This window comes from Artibeus jamaicensis, unplaced genomic scaffold (genome assembly GCF_021234435.1).
Source record: "Artibeus jamaicensis isolate MK-2021 breed Jamaican fruit bat unplaced genomic scaffold, CSHL_Jam_final contig_1015, whole genome shotgun sequence".
NCBI classification, from domain to species: Eukaryota; Metazoa; Chordata; class Mammalia; order Chiroptera; family Phyllostomidae; genus Artibeus; species Artibeus jamaicensis.
The window spans coordinates 18,721,703-18,747,242 of NW_026521194.1; the positions used below are offsets into that span (position 1 = coordinate 18,721,703).

Sequence of the window (25,540 nt, forward strand, 5' to 3'; positions counted from 1 at the left end):
TTCCAAAGTAAATATTCCAGACTGTTCCTAGCATTCAGAGTTTGATGATCAGATATTAACTCCTGAAAGTGCATCTGTTCCGTTCACCACCCCAATTCTTCCCAAAGGCCACAGGTAAGTAGGTGTTCAATGCACATTCTTGGAAGCCCTTTCTTTGTTTAAGTCTCAAAAGAAATACTAATTCATCGTGGAGTATGCTATTGGTGCTGACTCCATCCAGTTTCAATGTTATGTTTTTCCTGCTTGTTCTGAGGACAGCATAGAGCAATTTTTGTAAAAACTGCAGCATTAATACCAGCAAACATGGCATAATAAGTACGCAAACTAAAATACCGTATATGTGTATAATATGAATTATCAATTTATGATAGATATAAAAAAGTTGTTCTTCGCAAACCTGTACCTTTTATGCATATACAATAAAAAGTATTTTTAAATAATAAGACAATTTATCTATCAACCTCTGAAGATAATACTAACTACTTTAGGAAGAACATATCATAATCTATTCAACATTATTTTACTAAGTGGAAGTATGTGTATAAGCTGACTTTTGTCAGTTGATCAAAACAGATGACTAATACAATAAACACACATATAACTGAATCTTTAAAGGAAACACAAGACTGCATGGGTAAAGTCAGTGCCAATTTCCATGCATAATGACTTGTATGCACTCTTGTCCCACTAATACTTAAAAACTTGCAAAAGGGTCACATTTGCATGTTTATGATGTTTTATGAATATAAACATATAAATTGATTTAACTTGGTATCAATTTTATAACTGCTAGAAATTTCGCCTTTCCAGACAGCTGCTCATTTTCAGAGAAACATCGTAGTCATTTTAAGCCACTGAACATGATAATAGCAAAAAATGAGACTGATCATTAACTCTAGTAACTGCCTGTGCCTTCATCTGAGGCTTCTAGTTAACCAAATCAATTAATGGCTTCAAACTCTTTAAAAGAATTATTACTTAATTTAATCTGTGCAATCATGTGGACAAAACCAAGATCCAACTATTGGCTTTATGTAGATAACTTCTAAATCTATATTGCTGACCTTGACACATCTCTTGAGTTCCAGACTCATATTTGCAAATGCTTCTTCATCATAACTTGGCTTTTCCTCCTGCATTTTTTTCTTTCCTATTAAAGGTATCACTTTTCTGCTGATCTTCCAGCTTCACAGTCTCAGGTCGGCTCTGAGTCCCCCTGTCTCTTGCCCCCAAATGTAAGAAGTTATCAAGTCCTATCTACTTGTCTTATATACCCTCTAATAGCAATTCTACCCACTTCTCTCTAACAATCATCTTCAGCCTCTCACTACTGCTTATCAAAAGTAGCTTAGAAGTCTTTGCTGGCCCTTTGCTTGTCCTTAAACACTGGTGTTCCCTGGGGTCCAGAGATCGCGTATATTCTGTATACAGATCTTCTTCTGGATATGTGTTTTCAAACATTTCCCCAGTGTGGCTTGTCTTTTCATTTCTCAGTAGTATCTTTGGAAGAAAAAGTATTTCTCATTTTGATAAAGTCTAATTTCTTGAATTTCCTTTTATACTTCATAGTCTTACTGTGTCCTAAAAAGTTGTTCTGTTTAATCCACTATGACTAAAATTTCTCCCATTTGCTTCTAGAAGTTTTTCAGTTTTAGCTTTTACATTTAGGTCTATGAACCATTCTTAATTCCTCATACAGTAAAAGGTATAGGTTCTTTTTTTTCTTTTTGCATGTAGATATGTAGTTGCTCCATGTTGAAAGCTTAGAAGAGGAATATGACAAAGTCTGATTTTTAATTTTTAGATGGTCACTCTGTCATTTCCATGACAAAGCGAGACTTCTTGGCAAAGAAAACAAAGCTTTCAGCACCTGGTTACTGGCTGCACCTACTTCTGTACAGTGCTTTTTTAGATCCACTTCCATCTGATTCTCCCTGCTTCTACACACTCATATTTCCAGCCCACTGTTTCTTTTTCACTTTGATTATTCCTCCTGATTTAAAGGAAGGAGTCAGTGACGAGGAAGAATGTAAAGGTGGAAGAAAAAAAGCTGTTAACCGATTGAAGAAGGCCTTGGAAGAAACAGTTGGGGATGGATTCAGAACAAAAGTGACAGGTGAGCTCAGGATAAGTAATGATAGGTACATCTTTTCTCATACCCATCTCTTTCCCTTAATCTGTCCTTACTCTTGATATTTCTCCTGGACCATAAAGCATTATCCTCTCAGCAGTGAGACAGCAACCTGGGGCCTCGGGCCTATGTTGCCATTCGGTAGCATTCTCTGAAGTGAGTTAATTACTCCAATAAGTATTTGCATATAGAAATAAAATTTTAAGGGAAATGATACGTCAGCTCTTGAGAAATCAATACAATGTAAAGCACTAAATGGACTCTTCCAAATCCCGCCCCCCCCCCCTGCAGGTACTGCTGTAGTCATTTCAAACGACACGTAAGCTCCTTAACAACAGAGGTCAGATGTGTATTCCTACTAGGCAGTACTTACTTTGGCTTCTATGACCACAATGCATTGTGTACATTTTAATTTACTGAGGACAATTCACAAACAGTTCTACCCATACTCTGTTAATACTCAAGTAACAACTAAGAAGCTTCCCGTCTCTTCCTCTCTGAAAGCACTGTGGAGACAGTTTCTCATCTGCCCCCTCTGCCACAGCCATATGCTCTGAGATGCAAGCTAGAGGGGCAGATGTACAATCTGGGAAACGGTCCAAATTTGCGACCTCTTTGGAGCCAAGGGTATTGTGTGCACAATGCCAGCCCTGGCTGCCATGTCCAGAAATTCTAATTCACAGAAACAAAAGATGAAAAGGCACGGAGAAGAAAAGAAAAATAAAAGTTTACTAATTTCTTCAGCCACAACTACAACCAGCACTTCCTCCACTTTCCTAAAGCTGACCCAGCTACTGTTTGCGGTCCAGAGAATGAAGGGGGCTCCCTAACTCCCGCAGACTCCAACAGCAGTGGCGGTGCTTCAGAAACAGGCCTGGGAGCTGACACTCCATCTGAATGCTCGTCATCCCTTGGCCAATCTCATCTCACACTCTAGGGTAACACAAGTCTTACATGGCTGACAAGTTACACTAAAATTCTATAAAGTACCAGAATTTCTGGTCTTCAGAAAGATGAAAAGCCAAAGAGTATGTGGTACAAAAAGAACATATGGGAGGACAGCTTTTGCTGGAATGAACTGGACTGGTTTTGATTTGTTTTAGTACCTAGAGGACCTACCGAGCAGCATTCTCAGGCACTACACTTCGGGTGTGGTCATGGCTAGGAATTCAGTCCAAAAAGCTTCCCAGGGGTTCAGAAAGAATTCTAATAAGTATCTGATCCAAGGCCTACATAAGCTTCGACAACAAATAGCCAGATACACCTCTTCTTTCCCACTTTACGACAGGGCACATTATAATCTGATAAAAGCTCCTTTGTGAGCCCTATTTTATTTCTTCCTATAACAATGAATCATTATAAGATTCTCTAGACAGAGTAATAAGCCATAGCTTGTAACTACAAATATAACCAGAACTTTTTATTATGTGGTTTCTTATTAAAGGGAATTTTCCATTTCAAACTTTCTCAGTATATTATGGATGTCATCCTCCACTTTGTTCCCCTGTCATGTGGTTTTCCATATTTTTCAAAGGAATATTTTAAATTGGTTTGTCTTATCAAAAGTAATCCAGATCCAGTGAGATAAAACCTAGCTTAAGGTGCGTTTTGACCTGCACTGGACCAAAATGGTTTACTTGAATCAGCCATTTAGAAAGGATAACCATTCATTCATTCATTTGTTCTTTTGTTCATTCATTCAGCCAACAATTACTGGACTCTAGACTTCTATTTCCAGTAATATATCAATTCTCAAAGTCCTGATGATAAAAACACAAATAGTTCTTGGATAAATTAATGCAAATACACATTTAAATGCATTGCTTAGCTTATACAAAATTCAGGGAAATTCTTAAGCAAACCCTTTGACAAATAAAAAATAAACAAAAAAATCAAGCATGAATCATGCTAAGCAACCAAACTTGAAGGTTGAGCTGCCCTTCAGGTAAATGCTGACACTAGGAATCTGGAGCTTGGGGAAGTGGTGTGATAATGATATCTTAGAGGATCTGGGAGACAAAAGTACATGAGAGTTTAAAGCAGGGACCCTCAAAAGGACCTACAACCTCAGTAGAAGGGTGGACTCACAACTTCATCCCTGAATAGAGGACCCCCTCAGCAAAAAGGGTCCAAGACCATCTCTCTTTGTTGTGGCTCTAGATAGGGAAAATAATAATTATATATATATATATATATATATATATATATATATATTATTAAGTATTAACTTTTGAGAATTTTCAACCATAGGACTACCCTCTTAGAAGTAGTAAATCAAATGTTATTTTACCTCAGTTAAGCAGTCAGCCAAGAAATTATATAAAAGCAAAATCTGAAGAACAATATAAATAAACAAACAAAACAGAACCAGACTCACAGACCCAGAGAACAGACTGATGGCTGCCAGAGGAGAGTGGGTTTAGGGGAGTGGTTGAAAAAGGTGAAGGGATTAAGAAGTACAAATTGGTACGTACTAAATAGTCACAGGGACGTAAAGGACAGCATAGGGAATACATTCGATGATATTGTGATAACTCTGGATGGTGCCAGGTGGGCACTGGAAATAGCGGGGGGAACACTGTACAGTGTGATTGGCCATTATGCTACACATCTGAAACTAATACAAAATAATGTTGAGGGTAAACTGTAACTAAAAAATACAGTGTAAAGTTCTTTAAAAATTCTGATAAATGGAAAACCAGTAGTTTACTGGTACAGATGCAGTAATACTCTAATACAGATAAATACTTTTTAATAAAAAGTGTTTGCCCACATACATCACTTAAAATGGTTCATGGTCACTCGGCCACTAACCTACCAGCAGCAGTGTTTTCTCTGAGGCAATGTCAGTGCAGTAAGTGAAAGTCTCCAGCACCAGTGTGTCACTGACGTTTCTAAATACTTCTGACATCTCCCTCATGACACCTCACGGTATTTCACAAAACTGTCTGAATTTTACCTTTCTCCCTTTTTGCAGTTGGCCTTGTTTTAAAAAGGCATGCATTTTTAACCTTGTTTAATGAAAGCATTCTTGGTTTTGTTTTGATGGGGTAGAATTTGTAAGTCGATTGGTGCGGGTGTGTGGTTTCTAATAATAGAGTGGGAATGCATTCGCATTTGAGCAAGAAGTAATCTAGGTTGCTTTAAGTTCCTCTTTAATTTTTAGATATTTATCATTAGTCCTATTATAATTCTGCTTTTCTTGGACATAGTTGGGCATCATGAAACTCTAAAAAAGAACATTTTCATACATAGCCTCATGCGGGTGCCTTACCAAATAAATTACAAAGACTAAATTCCTGATTTCTAGGATAGAAAAAATTGACAGGGGCATTTCAATTTTCCTAAATATGTTTTTCACTGGCACTTTTTCCAATAGCCCATAAATCAGGTGCCTCATGCTTACTCCTCTCTCCACTCCTTTTCCCTGAAACACTTCTGGGCCCCAGGTAGGTTTCCAGCATGACTCAGGGTGTTCGGCCTCCCGCCTCCTTCCTTTGCCCGTGGTCCTTCTGTACACACTGCGCCTGTCCCCACGCCAGATCCTTCCGTTTGTGCACTATTGCTATGATTAGATTCAGCAAGTGAAGCTTTATAATGTTCAAAATGTTTTCATTGACAAAAATCCATACACTTTTCATTACCCAATAGGCACATAATTATAGTCTCAATGTAAAAGTTCAAATACTAGAGATAATGCAAAAGTCCTCCTTGAACCCAAGATTCAATCTTCTTCTCTCAGTAAAGATAACCACTGTTACCTTTTCCAAGTATCTGCATTTATATATAAGCACATGGTATTTTCACTGTCTGCGCTCCTATTGCTGTGTCTAAGCTGTGAGCATGTTGGGGGCAGAATCCACATTCTGTACAACTTTGTATTTGCAGCACCTGGTGTAGTGTCTGACACATGGTAGGTGTTCAATAAACACCGGCTTAATAAAGGTTGTTGGTTCCTCCCCTTTTCTTCAGTAGGTACGAGAGTTCTCCTGCCTACGTGAGGAAAGGTGAGCCTTGGGATTATTAATGGTGAAGAAAACCAGGATGGCCAATCAAAGGAGATTAAAAAAAAAAAAAAACAAAAAACAGCCTGAGGGGATACTGTGGGCTGACTGGCTCTGAAGAAGCACAGGTGTGAATTTGGGCAAGAAAAGGTGAGAGAAGTTAAAAAGTATAAAAAGGAAGCCTAGAGGTACCTGAAGTTAAAGAAGGCTACAAACCAGAAAAGACCCGTGCCAGAGGGAGCGGAGACAGTTTTGGGGGAGGTAGGGCTTCGGAGCTCAGCAGGGGCTCCGAGAACTGGAGACCAGCAATGTGGTCAGGCAGCAGAGGGTGAACAGCTCTGTGAGGAGAGCCTGTGGGATGTGGCTGGTGGAGTGAGGTGGAGGGGATGGTGGCAAGAGGGAGGGCTGAAGGTACTGGTGATGAAGGCCATGGTGTGACTTGGAGATACTGACATTTATCCCTGTGGCTGAAGCCTGAACATGGCAACAAATGAAGGTTTCTTAAGTAGAAAACACTGTTGTAGAAAATTCATAATCTTTTAATGCCTCCTTTCTACACTCCACCCCCAGAACAGTATTCATTTATGAAACTTATGTTTTTTATACTCACACATACACATGCCATCTAATATAAAGTAATGCTGAAATTATCAAAGCCAAGATAGTCTAAAATATTTCTCACCTTTAGTTGGCAGTCTTATACCCTTATCAGGTATTAAAAAACAAAATTCAGGTCTGGACACATATTGTATTATTCAATGTAGATTGGGTATCTATTATGTAAGAGCTCATCTTTGGATTCCCCAGGTTGGATTTTAAAGTTGTCCTTCTCCATGTTGGCTAATTTTTAGCTGAGAAAACTTCTGAACTAAAACCATGGTTGGTGTAGCTAAACTGCCATTCAGTTAACACTGGCAAGTAGGTTTTCCGTAGAAGTTTGACAGCCAAGGTCTTGCAAGCAAATAGTTTACAACCTCTCTGGGTCATTGGAATCAGAGTGTCTCTGTTTTTTACTCCACAACAAATTTACACATACAGTATCTTCCTTAGAGGAGTGATTTTTAATTTGAGGTCTCAATATAAGCCTTCTAAAATAATTAGGTAAAAATTAAAAAGCTTCTTAGCTCTTCCCAAGTCTACTCTTGAAAAGGGCTGCCATATCTAGAGCTAGTAGGTTAGCATCCAGTGATTTTATTGAGATATTCTCATTGCAAAAAGTTTACTGAAGCTATTCTAAAGCTAAAAAGAAAGGAAAGAGGACAGAATGGATGCTCACACTGTAAGTTAAAATTTGTAGTTACTGTGTTTTTGTGAATGTGATTTGTTTTCACCCAGGGTATATCTGAGTTCATACAATAATATTCTGACTACTGATGGCATCTGTGAGTTGTATTTAAGTCACTCCCTACTGTTGTTCCTCTCCAATTTCAGAGCTAATTCATCATTGGGTACAGATGGCTCAGCATACAGTAAAGTTTGATGTCAGACATTCTCTTTGTATCATCAACAATCATGTCACCCTTTAATAACATTTCTCCCTGCAGATGTTCACTCTGGCATTTACAAACACTATTAGAATGGGCAGTTCCAAACTGCTGTTTTCTAAACACAAAGGACACATATTCCCCATGGATGGTGAAGTTTGAGAGTCAGCCACACTGGAAGAATTTGACATGTATAGAAATAGTCTCTTCCCTTTATAAAATTATTTTTACTTCTTCAAATAATTCAAAAAATGTTAGAAACCATAAATTTTCTAATCAGTGCACGCTTAAGCATAGTAAATTTTATCCTCAAAGATAAACTGTTGAGTTATGAATAATGAGAGGTATAGGATAATAAATTATTATTGAGAATTTTGTAATGTAAATATCAATATATAAGGGCCTGGGGAAAAATACGTACCAAAATACACAGTATCAACAAATGTTCACTGGAACTCATAATAAAACAGTTTGTCCTATGCATTTATATTTAGGAAAAAATAAATGGAATGAAACTATAAAGTAGAAAGTATAATTAATAGTAACTATGAATAAATATAGACTGTTACAAAGTCTTTAGTATAAACTTTGAATGAAATATGGAGTTTCTGTGTGCAGGACCTGATTCGATTTTGGAGGGTTTTAATGCGAGAGTCTCAAAGGAAAATGATAAGGGCTGTGCCAAATTGCTCTATCTTTTTGGTATACATGCTGGGCTTGGGGAAATTCTAAGGTTTTAATGATAGTTTTGGTGATTAAAAAACCAGGAAAAACTTGTAGAATTCACAAAGCAAGAGATTGTTGAAATAGATCTGAGCCTAAGTCCTGTCACTAACCAGCTGGGTCCTTGATAGGGGAACAGCTTTCCCTCCTGGGCCTCGATCATTCAAATAAGTAAGCTGATTATAGTAGAGATATATAATGCTTTATTTAGGCCTAATATTACCTTTGGTATTTAACTAATTATTAATAAAGAAAAGGGGAACAAAAGGAATGAGACATTGAGTTTAATAAACTGGGGAACGGAAGCCTGTTTGCTTCTCTAGAAAGCTACCACTTCACACCCCAGGAGACTGCAGCATGGCACCACCAAGGGGAGTAACATTGCTCCCTTCATCCCCTCTGGTACTGGATTGTTGTTGGTGGAGGGGAAGGGGCAAAGTGGGGAGGCCTTGACCAAAGAGGCCTGTCAGTCTAATTAGGGGGTGGGCCTATCAAAAACCCAAGAAAGCTTGGGACACCGATTAGTTCTCTTGAAAAAGCACATGGTTTGTCCCAAGCCCAAGCTAATATTATCCCAGGGAAACAAAGAAATGCACTCTCTCTCCCAGCCGCTTGGGACTATGTGGGTCTAGCAGCTACTGGGGCCCACAACAGATGCTACAGGCTCCATGAGAACTAAGCTTTAATATGAAGCAGAAACTCATGACACTGGTTTCTGCTTTGGTCTTGCTGAGAACAAGGTTAGATTTTTTCCACAGTGGGATGAACAGAGCTGGGAAAATGGAAACCCAGGTGCAGCTTTTATTTCTACCCAAATAAACCACGTCACACCCCAATCTCCCATGCATGGGTCCTTGAATGCTTTCATTGTGATCCTGTGGAAGAGCCTAATTTCCACTGACAATGTTTGGCAGGCAAGCCAGCCAGGAGGAGGGAGAAGACGCGGACATGGATCCTGGTGAAGAGCAGCCTGGGCCATGCCCTTTCCCCCGTTCTTCCCTCACTTCCTCCCCCACAGACACACATCTCCTAAACTGAAAGGGACCTTGAGACTTGCAATCACAAGAGTCGTGGGCAGCAGTAGCTAGTCCCAGGCTAACCCCCTGAATCTGTCCCCAAAGCCCCCTTGTCTCTGACTTCCCAGTGAGCTCAGGCAGCCAAGCCTAGGCACTCCTGTTGCTTCTTCTATACCAAGCCCTTCTTTCACTGTTCCCAGCTTTAACAAACATACCCTCAGAACCACCTGGACTTGTGTTATGACATCCTTCCCACATGAAGTCAGGAACCCACACACTACCATCCAGCCCTAGGCTGATGCACTCAGGGCCAGGTACCCTGTCTGCTAACACTAACATTCTACAATTCCAACATAAATAGAATACTGAAAATGCAACTGTAAGCGATAACAAGATTTTAGTTGGGGGCAAAACTGTAGTTTATCTGTAACCCAGCATTTGAATGTAGTGTGCATATATGTGTATAGGTGTAAAAGTATCATTATTTTTTAACTTTCCTGTCCAATTTTGCTTCAATGATTTAAACATAACTCAACATGAGTTACCTATCATCTGTAGTGTTTATTAAATTCTTGGCCAACTCCATTATGTGCAGATTTCAACATTATTGAGAAAATTGAGATCATTATTGCTCTTAATTTCTCACTTCCTCCACCTCAAATTTATCTATGCACTCATGCACCCCTCACCATTTTCCCTACAATTTGACCCACCTTCTTTAAGGTCAACTACACTATAAAGGCTATAAAGCTACACTCTTAATCCTATCCTCTAACAATTTTCTCTTTCTTATTTCTTCATTCTCTCATAAGTGCCTCTCTCCTCTCAGTCTTGAAACATGGTTCCATGTTCTTCATTAATAGCATAAAGTAGAACAATAAAAGAATTTCTCAGATACGTCTCTCTGGAAAGACTATCTATGCTTTTTTTTTTTTGCCCCCATTCCTCCTCAAGCCACTTCTTCAGTTCCTGCTCTCCTGTCAACTGAAATTAACTCTAGGTGAAGTGATTGCTAATGGCCATCTCTCAATTACCAGATCTAGTGAAAATTAGGCATCTTCTCAAACCTTCTGTAACTCTGGGACCATTTCCTCCAGAAACTTCATCTCCCCAACCTTTAGAGACAGGAGCTCTCTACAAAAGTAATCCATTCAGGTTACCATTGAGTCCACACTGGCCCAAGCCTTCACCATTCACTGAAGAGTAATTATTAATTCTCTGGCAACTGCATAGCAATATAAGCAAACCAGGCCAGTCACTCCTGCCATCCTCAGTCTTTCCCGAGATGTGAGGCCCCTGGTCATTCTTCCTGTGGTATCAACTTCCACCACACTGTCCATCTTCCTGTGTGACTCACGGTCCCACTTTCCCTCCATCCCAGACTTCCACCTTGACTTCTTGATTACCCACTATCCTTCCATGGTTGCCAAAATACTGTTCAGTTTCCACCTGTTCTCTGAAAATTCTCTGACTTAATTGAAATCTAACTACCCACTAAGACATCTGCTTCTCCTGTAGTCCTCTCATTTGAAGCTGTTCCTTCTCACCTATACCATGCATGTCTGGGTTTGGAGGGGCTCAACTTCCTCCTTAGTTGTCCTTTCCACTTTCGAGTGCATTGCTCCTCCACCCTCATATAGAATCCCTCCTCCTTCCCAGCTCATGCCATCCTGCCACACTTCCCTCTGCTCCTTCTGCTCCTTCCCCTCTGCTACCTGTGCCTGCATGGCACTAGCTACATAAAGGCTCTGGCATGTAGCTTATGTATTTCCTCCTAATCTACCCCAACTTCATCTTATCACCCTTGTTTTCAAAGGTACTTCACTCAGGAAACCTTTGTTCCAAGGGAAATGAGACACACATGCAGAAAACCTGGACCTAAAGTGTAGGTTGGAGCCAAGCTCAAGCAGACACTTCTGAGATCGGCCAACCCCAGCGTACATGAAGATACATGGTCAAGAAATAAATGTTTACTGTTTCATTGTGCAGCAAAGTTGCAACAGTGGCTCACTGATACAGTGAGATTCAAATTGGATCCTCTTCCTCACCAAGTTTAATTTAAAAAAAAACCCACAACAACTCAAGGCTTTATTTCCTAAATATTGAATATTTCTTATTTTTCTTTCCATTCCCATTGCTACCCATTAAATTTATGCCTACATGATCTTTTACCTGGACTATTGCAGTGGTCTTAACTATTTTCCTTGCTTTCTGTTAGTCTGTTTGTTTTCTGTTCAGTTGGGAGGAGTTCCCTAAGATTTAAGATCTCCCTACTTGCTCCTTGTTAGTCTGTTTTCCTGACACAATGAATTGCTTCTAGTTTCTTGAACATACCACGATGTTCTGTGTTTTTATAACTTTCCATATGCCTGAAATGTGTTAGCTCACTGACCTTTTCTATTTCTCGAACTTTTATTTACCTTTCAGATCCTGCTGTGGAAGCACTTCCTTTCCGAAACATGACAGCCGATCCCCAGTCCCAGTCCGAACGAAGCCAGCCATACATCTGCTGCGAGACTTCTGCACTGCGCTCTTTAATACGAATGTGCCAAATACTTAACTAGGTATTTATGTCTTTCTCCTCTACTGCTTTTATAAACATTGTTTTCCTAAAGCGGATGGCATATTTTACGTCATTTTGTATCTCCAGCATTTAATGCAGTACCTGTCACAGAATGGACATTTAATAAATGTGAGTGGAACAGAAATAACTAATTTTGAAATTTGATTTGTAAGAAATTGTAGACTCTATTCACTTATAAAATCCAGAGAGGCACACATCTTTACCATATTTAAATAGTGAAGAATCTTATCTCATTTCTAAAAAGACCGACATTTTTCTAACTCAACTTGACTCATTGAATTTTAGAGAGTAGAGTACAGTAATCTTTGCAACATGGGAAATGCCAGGGTCGCTTCATAATCAAGTTTGCATGGGAGAATCCAAGACATATTGCTAATTTTTTAATGAAAACTTCCTGAACCCCATGGAAATCTAAAGCAAAGCTGGAATATATGAGAAATGTGTACATTTCTTGTGTGTTCCAATTACAAAATCTATCAAAGTACTCAGCTGAGATATTTGTCCAAACAGATAACCATGCAGTATTGCCTTAACCAATTGCTAAGGAAAGAAACAGAGTTCAATTCTACTGACTTGAACTAACCCCACTAACCCACTAACTCCAAGGTTTTATTTCCTCATCAGCAATAATAAAACATGACAAAAAAACAGCAATCCAATCAGAAGACTCAAATATGAAAAATGACCATGGTGTTGTTCCAAAATTTAAATGCACACTTAGATATTCTATAAAAATATGGAATACTAAGACTCAACAAAATTTATGAAATGTCACTTAATAACTCATTGCTCCTGTATTAAAGTGACCACCCAATCACCTTATGTTTTAAAGAGCTCTATTCTTTTGCAATGATCCAGAGATTCCTTTGGCCACATTTGAACATTTTAGATTTGAAGTTTACACACAATGCATTTAGTACAGAATGTAGGGTCTGCCATGTTAGCAACCTGAACACTACACTCTCAATCTCAGCTATAAAGATATACATCACATGTACTTCTGCTATAATTTATACATAATACATGCACATCACATGCACATTTTCTGTCATACATCTCTTAATGTGCCCCATACATTCATACACATATACATGTGCATACATGCATGCAGGGAAATAAAGGTAAGGATGGTCAGATGTCCCTTTCTGGCTCACTGAAGTAGGTAATAGCTTGCTAAAGAAATTATACCTACTGTGTTCCTTGAGGTTGAGGTTACAAGAGGTAAATAAGGATTTATGGACTATCTTAATGTGTGTACCATGCCTCCCAACTAGAACTTTGTCTTGCTCTTATATTCTTTTCAGTTACTGGGACTGTGAGGTATTAGGCACATGTTGGTGGAAAATGAAATGTCCAAAAGCATGTCTATCTTGGTTCATATCCTAAACCCACTAGTTAACAGCTGAGAGACCAAGTCCTTGAATGACCTGAGCTTCAGTTTCTTCATCAATAAAATGTGTTAAGATATCAACAGACTTAGTGGCTGCAAGTTACCTCACACGAAGATAATCCCCCTAGATCATTAATAAGTATTTGCTCATTAATTGATAAACTTGTCTCAGAAAAGGTCTGGAGTTACTGCCAACCATTACTTTTACAGACTTGCCTGCTTTACAGCTCTACAGACAGGTGTTTGAGAATATAAGAAATTAAAATAGAAATAGGAAAGCTTTTTAGTCCATTTTGCTAATTAATGTGTCAGAGCTCATAAAGAAGAAGTCATCAGCTTTCTTTAGTACTGCATCATCTGAAAGAGCTGGGTCAGCAGAGATCTTTGCAGACAGTCAATACATATTAAAACAGCTCCCAGCAGTAAATCAAAACAACAAAAAATGAAGACATAGTAAAAAAGGTGAAATTTATAAGTCCTTTCTGTCTGAATGCTGAGGAGCATAAAACTACTGGTGTAGGTGTCAATTCAGTATGCAAAAAAAAAAAAAAAAGAAATGCTACTTCTCGGACATATTATATGAGCTGTATAGTCAAAGTTAAAGCATTTCTTTAAAGCTATGCCAAATTCGATGCCATTTTCTCTGGATTCTAATGTCCCCTTATAATATGTAATATAAACAAATAATTATTGGCTTTACTATTTAAAATATAATTTAAAATATGTATTTTAAAAATATATATTATTTAAAATATGTATTGTTTCATTGTTTAAAATTTATATAAATATACTAAAATATATATTGTTTAAAATGCATATATATATTTGACTATATGTAAGATTTGAATATAAATATGTGTGTATATACATCCTACATATGTTTTACATATAGGATATGCATATCCTACATATATATCCTACACATATATACACAGAATTATTCATTGCAAAGATTTGAATTTTGTTATAATTCAATTAGTGAGACAGGTAGGGAAAGAGATAATAGACACCTTAATGGTTTTTCAAGGCTCTCTGAAACTTGTGAGTTTTCTTTAAAAAACCAAATGAAAGGCAAACATTTGCTTCTTACTTCTCTGGGTAGGTCTCTCCATTCTGTAGACACCTTTTGTACACAGAGGAGGACCCTGCAGTTATAAGAAGGAGAACATCCTGCTTTCTTTCTTGCCAAGGTATGAATATACTGTGCTCCAGGGGAAGGAAGCACCTGAGGGAGGGCACAAGAGGAGTCTTCAGAATATGTGGATTGATTCCAGAAGGGGTGAGGGAACACTACCTTTGAGACCAAAAATGTTAGAAAAATTATCTTACCTGAGCCTTTGATTTGATCTGAATTCTGAGAAATCAGCTATTTAAAAATTAAGCCAAGGAAAGGATGCCAAAAACACTGTCACAAATTTGGGAGGTATCCAAGCCAGACCAACAGATGGAAATTGGCACAGAATGGCCCTCTACACATTAAGTAGCTGATGCAGAAGAAATTTTAACTCAGATGAATTTATTAAAATCTTGCATATCATTCCGAGTAAGAGGATGGGTTGATAGATTCAGGTCATCATATACTATTTAATTTAACTTTTTGATGGTCTTAGATTGTGTGGAAACTGTCCACATTTCCACAATTAAAAATAGACAGAGGGAGATATTCTTTCTTCTTAGCAAAAGAGAAATCACTTTTGTTTTTAAGCTTAAATATTGTGAAGAAAGGATTTGGGGAAGGGAAAGGTGAAACAAAGTTTAATGACTCATTTTGACATTGGTAAGTATACATTACAATTCAAACTCATAACCAGTGGAGTGGTCACACACTATAGCAGACTGAGAGTATATTAGGTTAGTTTTTTAAATGACTTTGTCAGTAAAAGAGGTTGCCAGTATTGAAGAACCCTTAATCCTCTTTCACCACCACCACCAAAGCCTATGAGAAATTGCTGAACAAAAGTGCAGAACACAGCCCTGGCTGGTGTGGCTCAGTGGATTGAGTGCTGACCTGTGAACCAAACTGTCACCAGTTCCATTCTCAGTCAGGGCACATGCCTGGGTTGTGGGCCAGGACCATGGTGGGTGCTGTGCAAGAAGCAACCACACATTGATGATTCTCTCCCTCTCTTTCTCCCACCTTTCCCCTCTAAATAAAAAATAAATAAATAAATAAAAAATAAAATAAAATCTAAAAAAAAACCTTAAAAAAATGCAGAACACAGGAGGGGGTTACCTTTTAAGTGAGAGACAAGTTTTTGAGAATCATTACAGTTTCCAAAGAAACAAATATAGAGCATGGGGAAGGGTATATTCTTGAGTATATAAACTTACAATGTTAGTAGCATATTTTTCTTCAATGCTGCTCTGAATTTTCTCAAAACTGCTAGTAAGGTTTTACAGAGTGCTTTTGATTTAACTCTAAAGTATATAATTTTAGGGAACTGTTTAGCGCTCTTCACTGTGTTTTATCATATGCCACTTTTGCTTCAAAGTTATCAAGTTTTTGGTTGTTTTTCAGCATTTGCTCTGGTTCCATAGACAGCCAATCAAAAACTCAAATGATGCCATGATAGGATATAAAATTACTTAAAAATATAACGATAGACTTCTGGCCAAGATGGAGGCGTAGGTGGAAACACTGTGCCTCCTCGTACAACCAAGTTTAAAGATGACAAAGTTTCAGTAATAAAAACGCAGCCAGAACACATAAAATTGAACTGTATGGAAGTCCAATAACAACGAACCACTCAGCCAGATTGGTAAGAGGGCCAGAGTCAGCAGCGGAGCAGGGGCGAGCAGGAAAGATTGGCCAGACTGACCTGGAAATGCAAGCGGTGGTTGGTGGATCCCAGGAGTGGAGTGGTAACAGGCGGACCCAGTGAGGGCTCAAGGCAGCTGGCTGACTGCAGTCACACATTTGTGCACAGATACACCAAGTGAAGGAGCAAGCAGTGAGACAGACCACTCAGGCTAGGGCCCCAGCGACGGGAATTAAAGCCTAAAAGTACCAACTGGAAAGACTGTTGGGGTTGAGGTGCCAGGAGAGGCTCCCAGGCTCACAGATAGTTTGTTGGAGAGACCCACAGGGTCCTGGAGGGTGCATAGGCCCACATACCCGGAAGCCAGCACCAGGGGGGCCGGGTTTGCTTGCGGGAAGCAGAGGAGGGGACTGAAATCCGAGAGCGAGTGCAACAAACATCATTGCCCCTCTCTGACCCCACCCCCCACATACAGCGTCACAAGCCAGTGACTGGGTTGCCTCACCCTGGTGAACACCTAAGGCTCTGCCCCTTAGATGTAACAGGTATGAACAGACCAAAACATTATGGCTCAAGAATAATAGCTCAAAGCCCCAGAGCCAATAATTCTAAGCGACCAAAAGAGAGCCAACCTTTCAGATGCACAGTTCAAAACACTGATGATCAGGATGCTCACAGAACTGGCTGATTTTAGTCACAAATTAGAGGAACAAATGAAGGCTAAACTAATTGAAATAAAGGGAAAGGCACAGGAAACCAATAGTGATGGAAAGGAAACTGGGACTCAAATCAAAGGAGTGGACCAGAAGGAAGAAAAAAATGACCAAACAGAAAAGAATGAAGAAACAAGAATTAAAAAAAAATAAGGAGAGGCTTGGGAACTTCCAGGACATCTTTAAACATTCCAACATCCGAATTATAGGGGTATCAGAAGGGGAAGAGGAAGAGCCATGAGTGGAAAACTTATTTGAACAAATAATAGAGGAGAACTTCCCCAATCTGGCAAAGGAAATAGACTTCCAGGAAATCCAGGAAGCTCAGAGAGTCCCAAAGAAGTTGGATCCAAGAAGAAACACACCAAGGCACATCATCATTACATTAGCCAAGATTAAAATGAAGGACAGAATCCTGGAAGCAGCAAGAGATAAAGGGACAGTCACCTACAAAGGAGTTCTCATCAGACTGTCAGCAGATTTCTCAAAAGAGACCTTACAGGCAAGAAGGGGCTGGAAAGAAGTATTCCAAGTCATGAAATCCAAAGACCTACATCCAAGATTGCTCTATCTAGCAAAGTTTTCATTTAGAATGGAAGGACAGATAAAATGCTTCTCAGATAAGATCAAATTAAAGGAGTTCATCATCACCAAGCCCTTATTATATAAAATGTTAAAGGGACTTACCTAAGAAAAAGAAGATAAAAAAGATGAACAGTGAAAGGACAGCAAACTCACAGTTATTAACAACCATGCTTAAAACAAAAGCAAACTAAGAGGACAGCTAGATCAGGAGCAGAACCATAGAAATGGAGATCACATGGAGGGCTAGCAACAGGGTAGTAGGAGGAGGAGAGGGGGGAGAAGGTACAGAGAATAAGTAGCATAGACGGTAGGTAGAAAATAGACAGGGGGGAGGGCAAGACTAGTATGGAAAATATAGAATCTAAAGAACTTGTGACACATGGACATAAACGAAAGGGGGGGAATGGTGGGGCAGGAGTGAGCAGGGTGGAGGAGAATGAAGGGGGAAAAATAGGACAACTGTAATGGCATAATCAATAAAATATATTTTTTAAAAAGAAAAATAATAAGGATAGTGAATATTGTATGACAGTTCCATTATGATCCCAAATCTTCTTTAAAATTTCTGATGGATGTACACAGTGTGGCTCATGTGAGTAATACGGGGACTGGAGACACAACTGCTATCAACCAGTTAAAGCTGCCACATGGAGTTTACAATGAACCTACCTGACAGCTTTCAAGTTATGCTATTTTGACATTTTTATTTAGAAGACTATTATAAGTTTTATACTTGGAGTAATTCCTTATTAATATTTGCATATCACACTATATAAAAACATATCATTCACATTTACCTAAAATAATATAGCAAGATACTAAGGTAACAATGCTCTCATTTAAAGAGACTGACAATAACTTTTAGTTACTAGCTAATAGTAATTTGTTTGGGAATTAAGAATATTAGAATAAAATTTGATTTCTTGGATAAAGCCAGAAAGTTTATCATTACCTCCTTTTCAAAAACCAAATTGATAAACATTCTTAAAGACTGCTTGCTTTCACTTTTTACCTGGAAGTCTATCCCAATATGTAAAAATGCTTTCATCTTCAGGTGTTAAAATGGAGGAGAACTATAACTATAAGCAGTACCATGTGCTTAAGATGAAAATAACAGAGGCCATCCTTTGGGGTTCCTTGATCATGAGAACTTCCCTCTCAGACTCTTAAAAATATTTTCAGTAGCAGAGAATTTAATGGACGAGGATGATTGGAACAAGCCTTGTCTGTTGTGGCAATTTATCCTTTGTCCAGCATGTGGCAATTTATCCTGCCAACACAAATCTTTTCTTTTACAGTGATCCAAACTCTCAGGCTCTTTATTAGGATGAGCAAAAAAAAAAAAAAGGAAAAAGAAATCTAAGTGTTGTGAACCAGCCTTCCCTGCTGTTATCACTAGAGAATGGGGAGAAAGAATAAAAGAGAAAAATCATAATTTTGCCCTGGAACATGATGGAGGTAATGAGGCATCAAGGCCACTTACTGCTGAAAACAAAATTGGCACATAAGCCCAGGAGATGCATGGTGGTGGGAAAGAGTTCTTTGTTTCAGAAACAGAGGGATGTCAACAAATTATAACCGTCCTGTTGTTTGGAGTGGCGATTCTAAGAGTAAAATGGATATTTCTGCCCCAAATACTGCACCCGTAGAGAACAGCGATTACTGCAGTGTCCACTAGCCTAGTGGCCGTAAGTGTTTTCAACTAACGTGAATGAATGATGAGGAAAGGGTGGAGGAATAGAAAGCAGCCCATAGGCGACAAAGAAGCAGCTTGGATTTGAGACCTGAATGTTTCTCACACATGATAAGCGGCCGGGAGACACTTGGAGATCCTTGTGGAGCTTCTAGAGAACCTCCAGGAAGCTCATTCCTGAGTCTAAGGAAGATAATACAGTGGCCTTGGGTCTGGTCCCCTTTGATGTCACATAAAAAGTCTATTCTTTGTTGAAGAGAAAAGATGAGCAAATGTTCTTATTCTGGAACTTTTTGTCCAATCACTTTAATACAAAAGTCATCATGGGAAAAAACTCCAAACTTCCTTGGGTGTCTTTATAATGTTTTTGTTGTTCTACATGTTCTGCTGGCATACAGGTTGGAGAGTTTTGGTTTTAGAATCATTTTTTTGGACCCGTTTGTTCTTTCCTCTCAAACGTTTTGAGTCAGCATACATTATGCCACGGCACGCAGAGCCAAGCAATAATTCATCTTCATGGAAGCCAGAGACAACTCGTGTATTAATTAGCAAGCCTCTCAGTGACTAGTGGATGGAAATACATTCCAACTGCTACTCAAACAGAGCCAGTGATTTCCAGGAAGAAGAATAGAAAGTCGGTTACAAGGGATTTCTTACCCAGTTTGTGTCCGGCCAGTGAATGGACTTTGCTTTCATCTGGCACTGAGGAGAAACGAAAGAGACAAGGATCAGTCTGCTTGTAAACCAGCCATTTTCTGAACTAAATAAATATAGATTTATAATAAGTTATATCTTTTACTGGCAAGGATTTGAGAAAAAACTTTCCCAGCTTACCTGGGGTACGTCATTTCTATTGGTAGATATTCTATTTATTTATTTTTCTCTATTCTTTTTTTTTAGTGTTCATTCTATTACAGTTGCTCCAATTTTTTTCCTGTTTGCCCCCTCTGCCCAGCCCAGCCTGGCCCCCACAGTCAATCCCCTCTCCGTTGCCCACATCTGTGGGTCCCTTTGACTAGTCCCTTCCCCTTCCTTCCACCACTCCCCCTTCTTCCTCCTCTCCTACAGCGAGCATTGGTAGATATTTTAAATAGCTATTAAGATGCACACACACATGATTTCTATAAGTATAATTTAATTTTCTTTTAATTTTCAGTATTTCCAGTTTTTTTAAAAACTGGATTATTGTTTTCATGTTTGCAAAAAGGAGAAACTAAATGCATGGGCCTAGAAATGTATAATACATAGTAAAACTTCTAAACATAATAGCACTATATACATTCAATACTGAACTTCTGTATCTGATAAGGCTAGAGTAAAAGTGAACAGACTTATCATCCCCCTAAGAAATGTAAAAGGGACAAAACATGAAACGAGAGGTTAGACATCAGACAAGAGAGAACAGCACTCCTGAGGGATGGGGAACAGGTGACGTGAATCCGGCAACTGCTCTAGTTTTCTGTGTGGAGCGGTTCCAGACTGTGCTGCAGGGAGGGGAATTAGGCAGAGCCCCACGATCTCCCAGCTTGAGGGCATGCAGCTGGGTGTCCAGGGAAGCCAAGGCAGATGGAGTCGGTGGGGCAGAGAGCTAGAGAGGAGAGGGCGATACACAGTTCCTTCTGAGATTTGTAGAAGAGCCCCTCATGTATTTTGTTGAATACGGATGATCGCGACCTGGCATGGCAGAGAACTACCTCAAAGTAAAAAGGGAACAGTGTCCAAAGTTCACGCGGGGCTGGGAACAGGCACTATTTCCAACAGCCAGGGCGAGAAACTTCCTAATTTGTGAACACCAGGTAGAATATAAAGAGGTACCTTGCTTCAGAAGTGGAGGAAAATAACTTTAGATGAACCCAGCTCTAATGAAATAGATAAATTTATGGAAGACACATATTACCAAAGCTTAAACAGGGAGAAATAGATCATCTGAATAGCCATCTAGGTTGTTTCATTAATGAATTTTTAGCTAAAACTTTTTCACAAAGAAAACTTTAGACTGATGGCTTCACTGGTGAATTCTATCTACCAGACTTTTAAGAAGAAATAATGCCCATTTTACAGAAATTCTTTCAAGAAATTCAGAGGAAGGAATATATCCCAACTCATTCTATGAGGCTGGTGTTACTCAGACATCAGGCAGAAATATTACAGGAAAGCCGTCAAGCAATATTTTTCATGAACGTAGACGCAAAGGTCTTAACCCTGAAGCATCTCTGCACGGATTGTCGCTTTAACATTCAACAACAGCTGGTCATTGTTCTCCATGTGCCACTGTTAATGTTAGTCTATAAAACTGGTGCTCCAGGGTTGAAGAAAGGTGAGGGGAACTTTACTAATGAGAAGGACCTCTCCCATTTCCCCACAACCAGGCAGGTCTCAGAGTAATACGCCCCTCCTTCCTTGGCCAACTAGTCACATTTCATTCACCCAGTTACTAAACATCGATATTTCACTCCTACCCGACCCTTCTTTTTTTAGTGATGTCTTTATTTTCTAGATAAAAGCACTGTGTGTCTGTGATTTTTCTGGTATTAACTGCTTCAAAATACTGTTGGAGCTTTCTTTGTACTTCCAGCTGGAGATGTCAGTTTGTGCTTATTAGGCTCCGATTGGGAGGCCAATTTCTGTCTTTCCCAAGTCGAAAAACTCTTACAGTGGAATCTACTGTATAAATAGAAAAATATTGGAAAATAATCATAATGATTAAAAAATACTAGTTGATAGTATTTACTGAGTACTTGTAATCACAGGCTGTTCTATGCAATTTACATCTAATTCATTTAATCCTCACAATGGCCTGTAAAGATAGGTGTTGTTTTATCCTTTCTTTGTAGACAAAGAAACTGAGGCGTGTCTCTGAGGTGGAGGGGAAACACGGTCTTTTAAACCGCTCTGATTGTGATGAGTCACGGAAGAGCTATTGTATTTTCTGAATCGCCAGCGACATAAATTAAACACTCGACAGGCATCCATGTGTTGAAAGTTCTTATCCTTTTTATCTGAATATATGTTTTTAACAGAAATCTTTCTGTGGTGACCAGTACTCACAAGTGTTGGCTATAATTTAATTAAACATGTTTGGAATTCTACAATTTTAGTAGGCTCAAGCTAAAATATCCATTCCCATTTCACAGATGAAAAGTCACTGGTCTGAGTTAAGATCTTGACATGGAAATTTACTAGTTGTATGCAATTTAATTTAACTTTCTGTGCTTCAATTTCATCATGTTTAAAATGAGGATAATACGGCTTACTCCACAGGTTTGAAGTAAAAATTATATATGTAGATTTATGCAAAGTATCTAGAAGATCATATAGTAAGTGCTTGAGAAATATTAGCTATCATCATTATTATTGATGAGAAACTAAACAGAAAAGCAGAATAACATGATAGCTAATATTGAGATAAATGTGGGTTGAATTCCAGCTTTACCAGGCAAGCGACAAAGCTCTTTTTAACCTTAGTTTCCCCATGTAAAATAAGAAATAAATGACCATGCAGGGAATTGTGGGAATAAAATTAAAAATTATGTACAAAAGCACTTAGCACAGTGCCAGCTATATATTTTCTATAACACAAACATTTGAGAAATGGAAACTGTGAGAGTGGTAAAGATTATGAGTTTGGTCTTGGTGGTGGACTCTAGGATTTAACTTGGCTGGGGCTCAGGAGGAATAGGAGGATACAATGATCGAGAATGCACTGTGCTTCAGGTGGGGTGCCAGGTGCTTTGAACTCTATCTCACGGATAATCCAACATGGGAGGCAGGGTTCACCTCCCAGTTTGCCCAGTTCCTAGTTCATCTCGTAGAGGATGAAAGCAAAGAAAATATAATAGTCAGACTATATGGTGTTATTTACAGTCATTCTGAAAAAGAGATTCATAGAAGGGTAGAATTTTGTTGTTTTTGCCTGTATTTTTTAAACAGACATGTCATCCCATTAAATCTAAGCCAATTTACATACTGTAAATTTCCCAGTCATGTTAGGTTAAACATGGTACTTTCTTAATTTTTTGGCTGCATACTGAGTATTATTCTTAGTAGGCATACTTATCATTATTTTAATTGACAATTTGAAATTCTTTACAACACTAACATATGCTATTTTTAAAAACAGTGTAGAAACTCCAAATGAGTGATAGGCATAAAAATTAAGGGTCTCTCACCAAAATATTCACCGACACAGATATCTGTCTTTAGGACAGAAGATAAATGAATAAACATAATAGAAAGAGAGAGAACTGTAATGACTTAATTAATAGAATTCATTTTATTTAAAAGGTTAAATTGGGAACAATCATCTTTTATGCACATACTTAGTGCTGGGAAATGATTTAAATAACAGTAGCAAATGAGAAAATGAGGTAAAATTATACACACCATCACCACTTTTTTAAAATGACAAGTGTTATAATTAATACTCAACTTCCTTTATAACTCAGATTACCTTAGAGCTACTAGAAAGTTATCTCCTGGGGCTGGAACTTAAGTCTAGTCATTTCATTGCATAATATTTAGATAGCACAGTGAGCGGAGCAGCACCAGCGTGAGTGTGAGGGCGCGTCATTTTGAACAAAGACCTTATTTACCAGAGAGTGAAAGATCAGTGGGCTGGGCGTGGGAAAGGTCTTTCTTCCAAAATGGTAAGGTACCAAAAGCACCAAGTAAGAAAGTGTTGATGGAGCAAGAGCCAAAGTGTCTTGTTCCAGTTCTGATGACAGGTTGCTCTATTTCTTTCTTTTCAAATTTTCTTAGCCTATATATTCCCTTTCTTATCAGTTCTACCCAAGGGATGGTACTACTTGCTCTTGATTCCTTTAAAGGGATATCACAGTAATTGAAGACATACCAGTGAAGTTCTCAGTCCTTCTGAAGATAAAGTTCAGACACTTTTATTGTAACTGCTATTACATACTTAAAATTTAAATACCATGAACTTGTCCCTCATGAGGTATCTTTGGATTTATTTAGATAACGAGATTTCTACCCTAAGCTCATGCTTCCTGGCATTCACCTCAATGCTGATGGACACCACCTGATCTGATTACTGTCAGGTGTAAAGACGGCCATGAGAAGAACACCCTCTGGTGTGGATGGTTGTTAACATCACGTCCGCCCTCTGCTTCAGGAGGATGTGCTTGGAAAATATGGCGGCCAGTCTGCCTGTGTTTCTACTTATCCTGGTTGTAGAACTTTGAACTAATTAGAATTGCTCAAAACCAATGGCACCTTTTTCAAAAGCATGGATAAACACATACAGCCTTTTAAGTTCAGCCAGGTTCACTGTATGGAAGAGAAACCATAAAGAAAATATGGAGAGAAAAACCTGTGAACACTATGGCACACTGAGAACTTGTTAGCAGCAAACGTCAAAGTGCAGGTAATACTTAAACACGTTGGCTTCCCAGTAGGGTACATTTATATTAATACAGTGATCACTTAAAGTGTTTTATTCTTTTGTGAAGCCTTCTTATACACTTCAAATACATTCTCACTAGGGTGAAATAATCCCCTTGCTTATTGATAGCATTTGCTATGAACTGTATAATATAAGTGACTATTAGGAACTGTACTTGCTTAATAAAAATTTGCAGAACAGTGGCAGATTTGGTGAGTTAATGGGCCCCATATGCTCTTCTTAGGCTGAAAGAGAGGGTATATTGCTAACATGCACAAATCTCTTCAGATGAAGATTGCCATTAGCTACACTTATTCTCTCTGAGAATGCCAACCCTATGTCATGAATGGGGAATATGCAGATGTGTTCCGATTCTCACTACTTCATATTCAGGTACTTTGATGTAAAGCAGCACTCTACAATATGATGCAATGCTTGCCTTTTACACAGACAGTGCTATTTCATTTAAGTTTTGATTTCCATATCTTTGACATAATAGAGACTGCAGTTATGAAGGTGATGTTTGGCACAGCACAAATGTATCTTCTAATGAGGCCACAAGTACTTCTCTTTGAATAGTTTGCTAGGAAACTAAATATCAAATAATATCTTAATGGTTAATAAAGTGTTTTCTAAGACTTGTTCCCTCATAACTTCAAAAAATTGATGTAGTTGCCAATATTTAAAATCATGTTATTCTCTTTTTGCAGATCAATTGCTGTATCTTTGATTGATTTCCAGAATTTTTAAGGATGGCAAACCTGTTTCAACTTGTAAATTAAGCTCTGTCCTTAGCAACCATGAACTATTAGTGCATTGATTTATAGTGTTTTCTTATATTGATGATTTTTTAGCACACTGTTTCTCTTTAGGGAGACTTTTTCTGCATCAGCACTATGCATTTTTATGAGTTGAAAAATTATTCCATTTCTTGAAAACAAAAGAGCGAAAAACATAAACAAGGTTTTTTTCTGAAAAATTGGTTAGGGAATTAGTACAAGATAATGGTGCTAATGCATATCTTGCTGCTGCCTCTCTCAGCAAGCTTCCTCAAAGC

General features: G+C 38.5%; 1 protein-coding gene and 1 long non-coding RNA gene across 4 annotated transcripts in view; one reads left to right on the top strand and one right to left on the bottom strand.

The window, feature by feature from the left end:
- The window catches only part of PARD3B (par-3 family cell polarity regulator beta), a 977,832-nt gene that overhangs the window by 326,544 nt on the left and 625,748 nt on the right, over positions 1-25,540 (bottom strand). For 2 of the 3 annotated variants that reach the window (XM_037166014.2, XM_037166017.2), the window contains exon 16: positions 19,740-19,784. The exons of the other annotated variant lie outside the window; for it this stretch is intronic. In XM_037166014.2, coding sequence (XP_037021909.2) covers positions 19,740-19,784 — 45 coding nt within the window. The remainder of the gene's footprint in view (positions 1-19,739; positions 19,785-25,540) is intronic. 3 annotated transcript variants of the gene reach the window in all.
- Positions 19-25,518, top strand: LOC128626133 (uncharacterized). The gene is made up of 4 exons (XR_008390060.1): positions 19-114; positions 11,786-11,922; positions 14,435-14,522; positions 25,194-25,518. It is a non-coding gene; the product is annotated as an uncharacterized LOC128626133 (long non-coding RNA).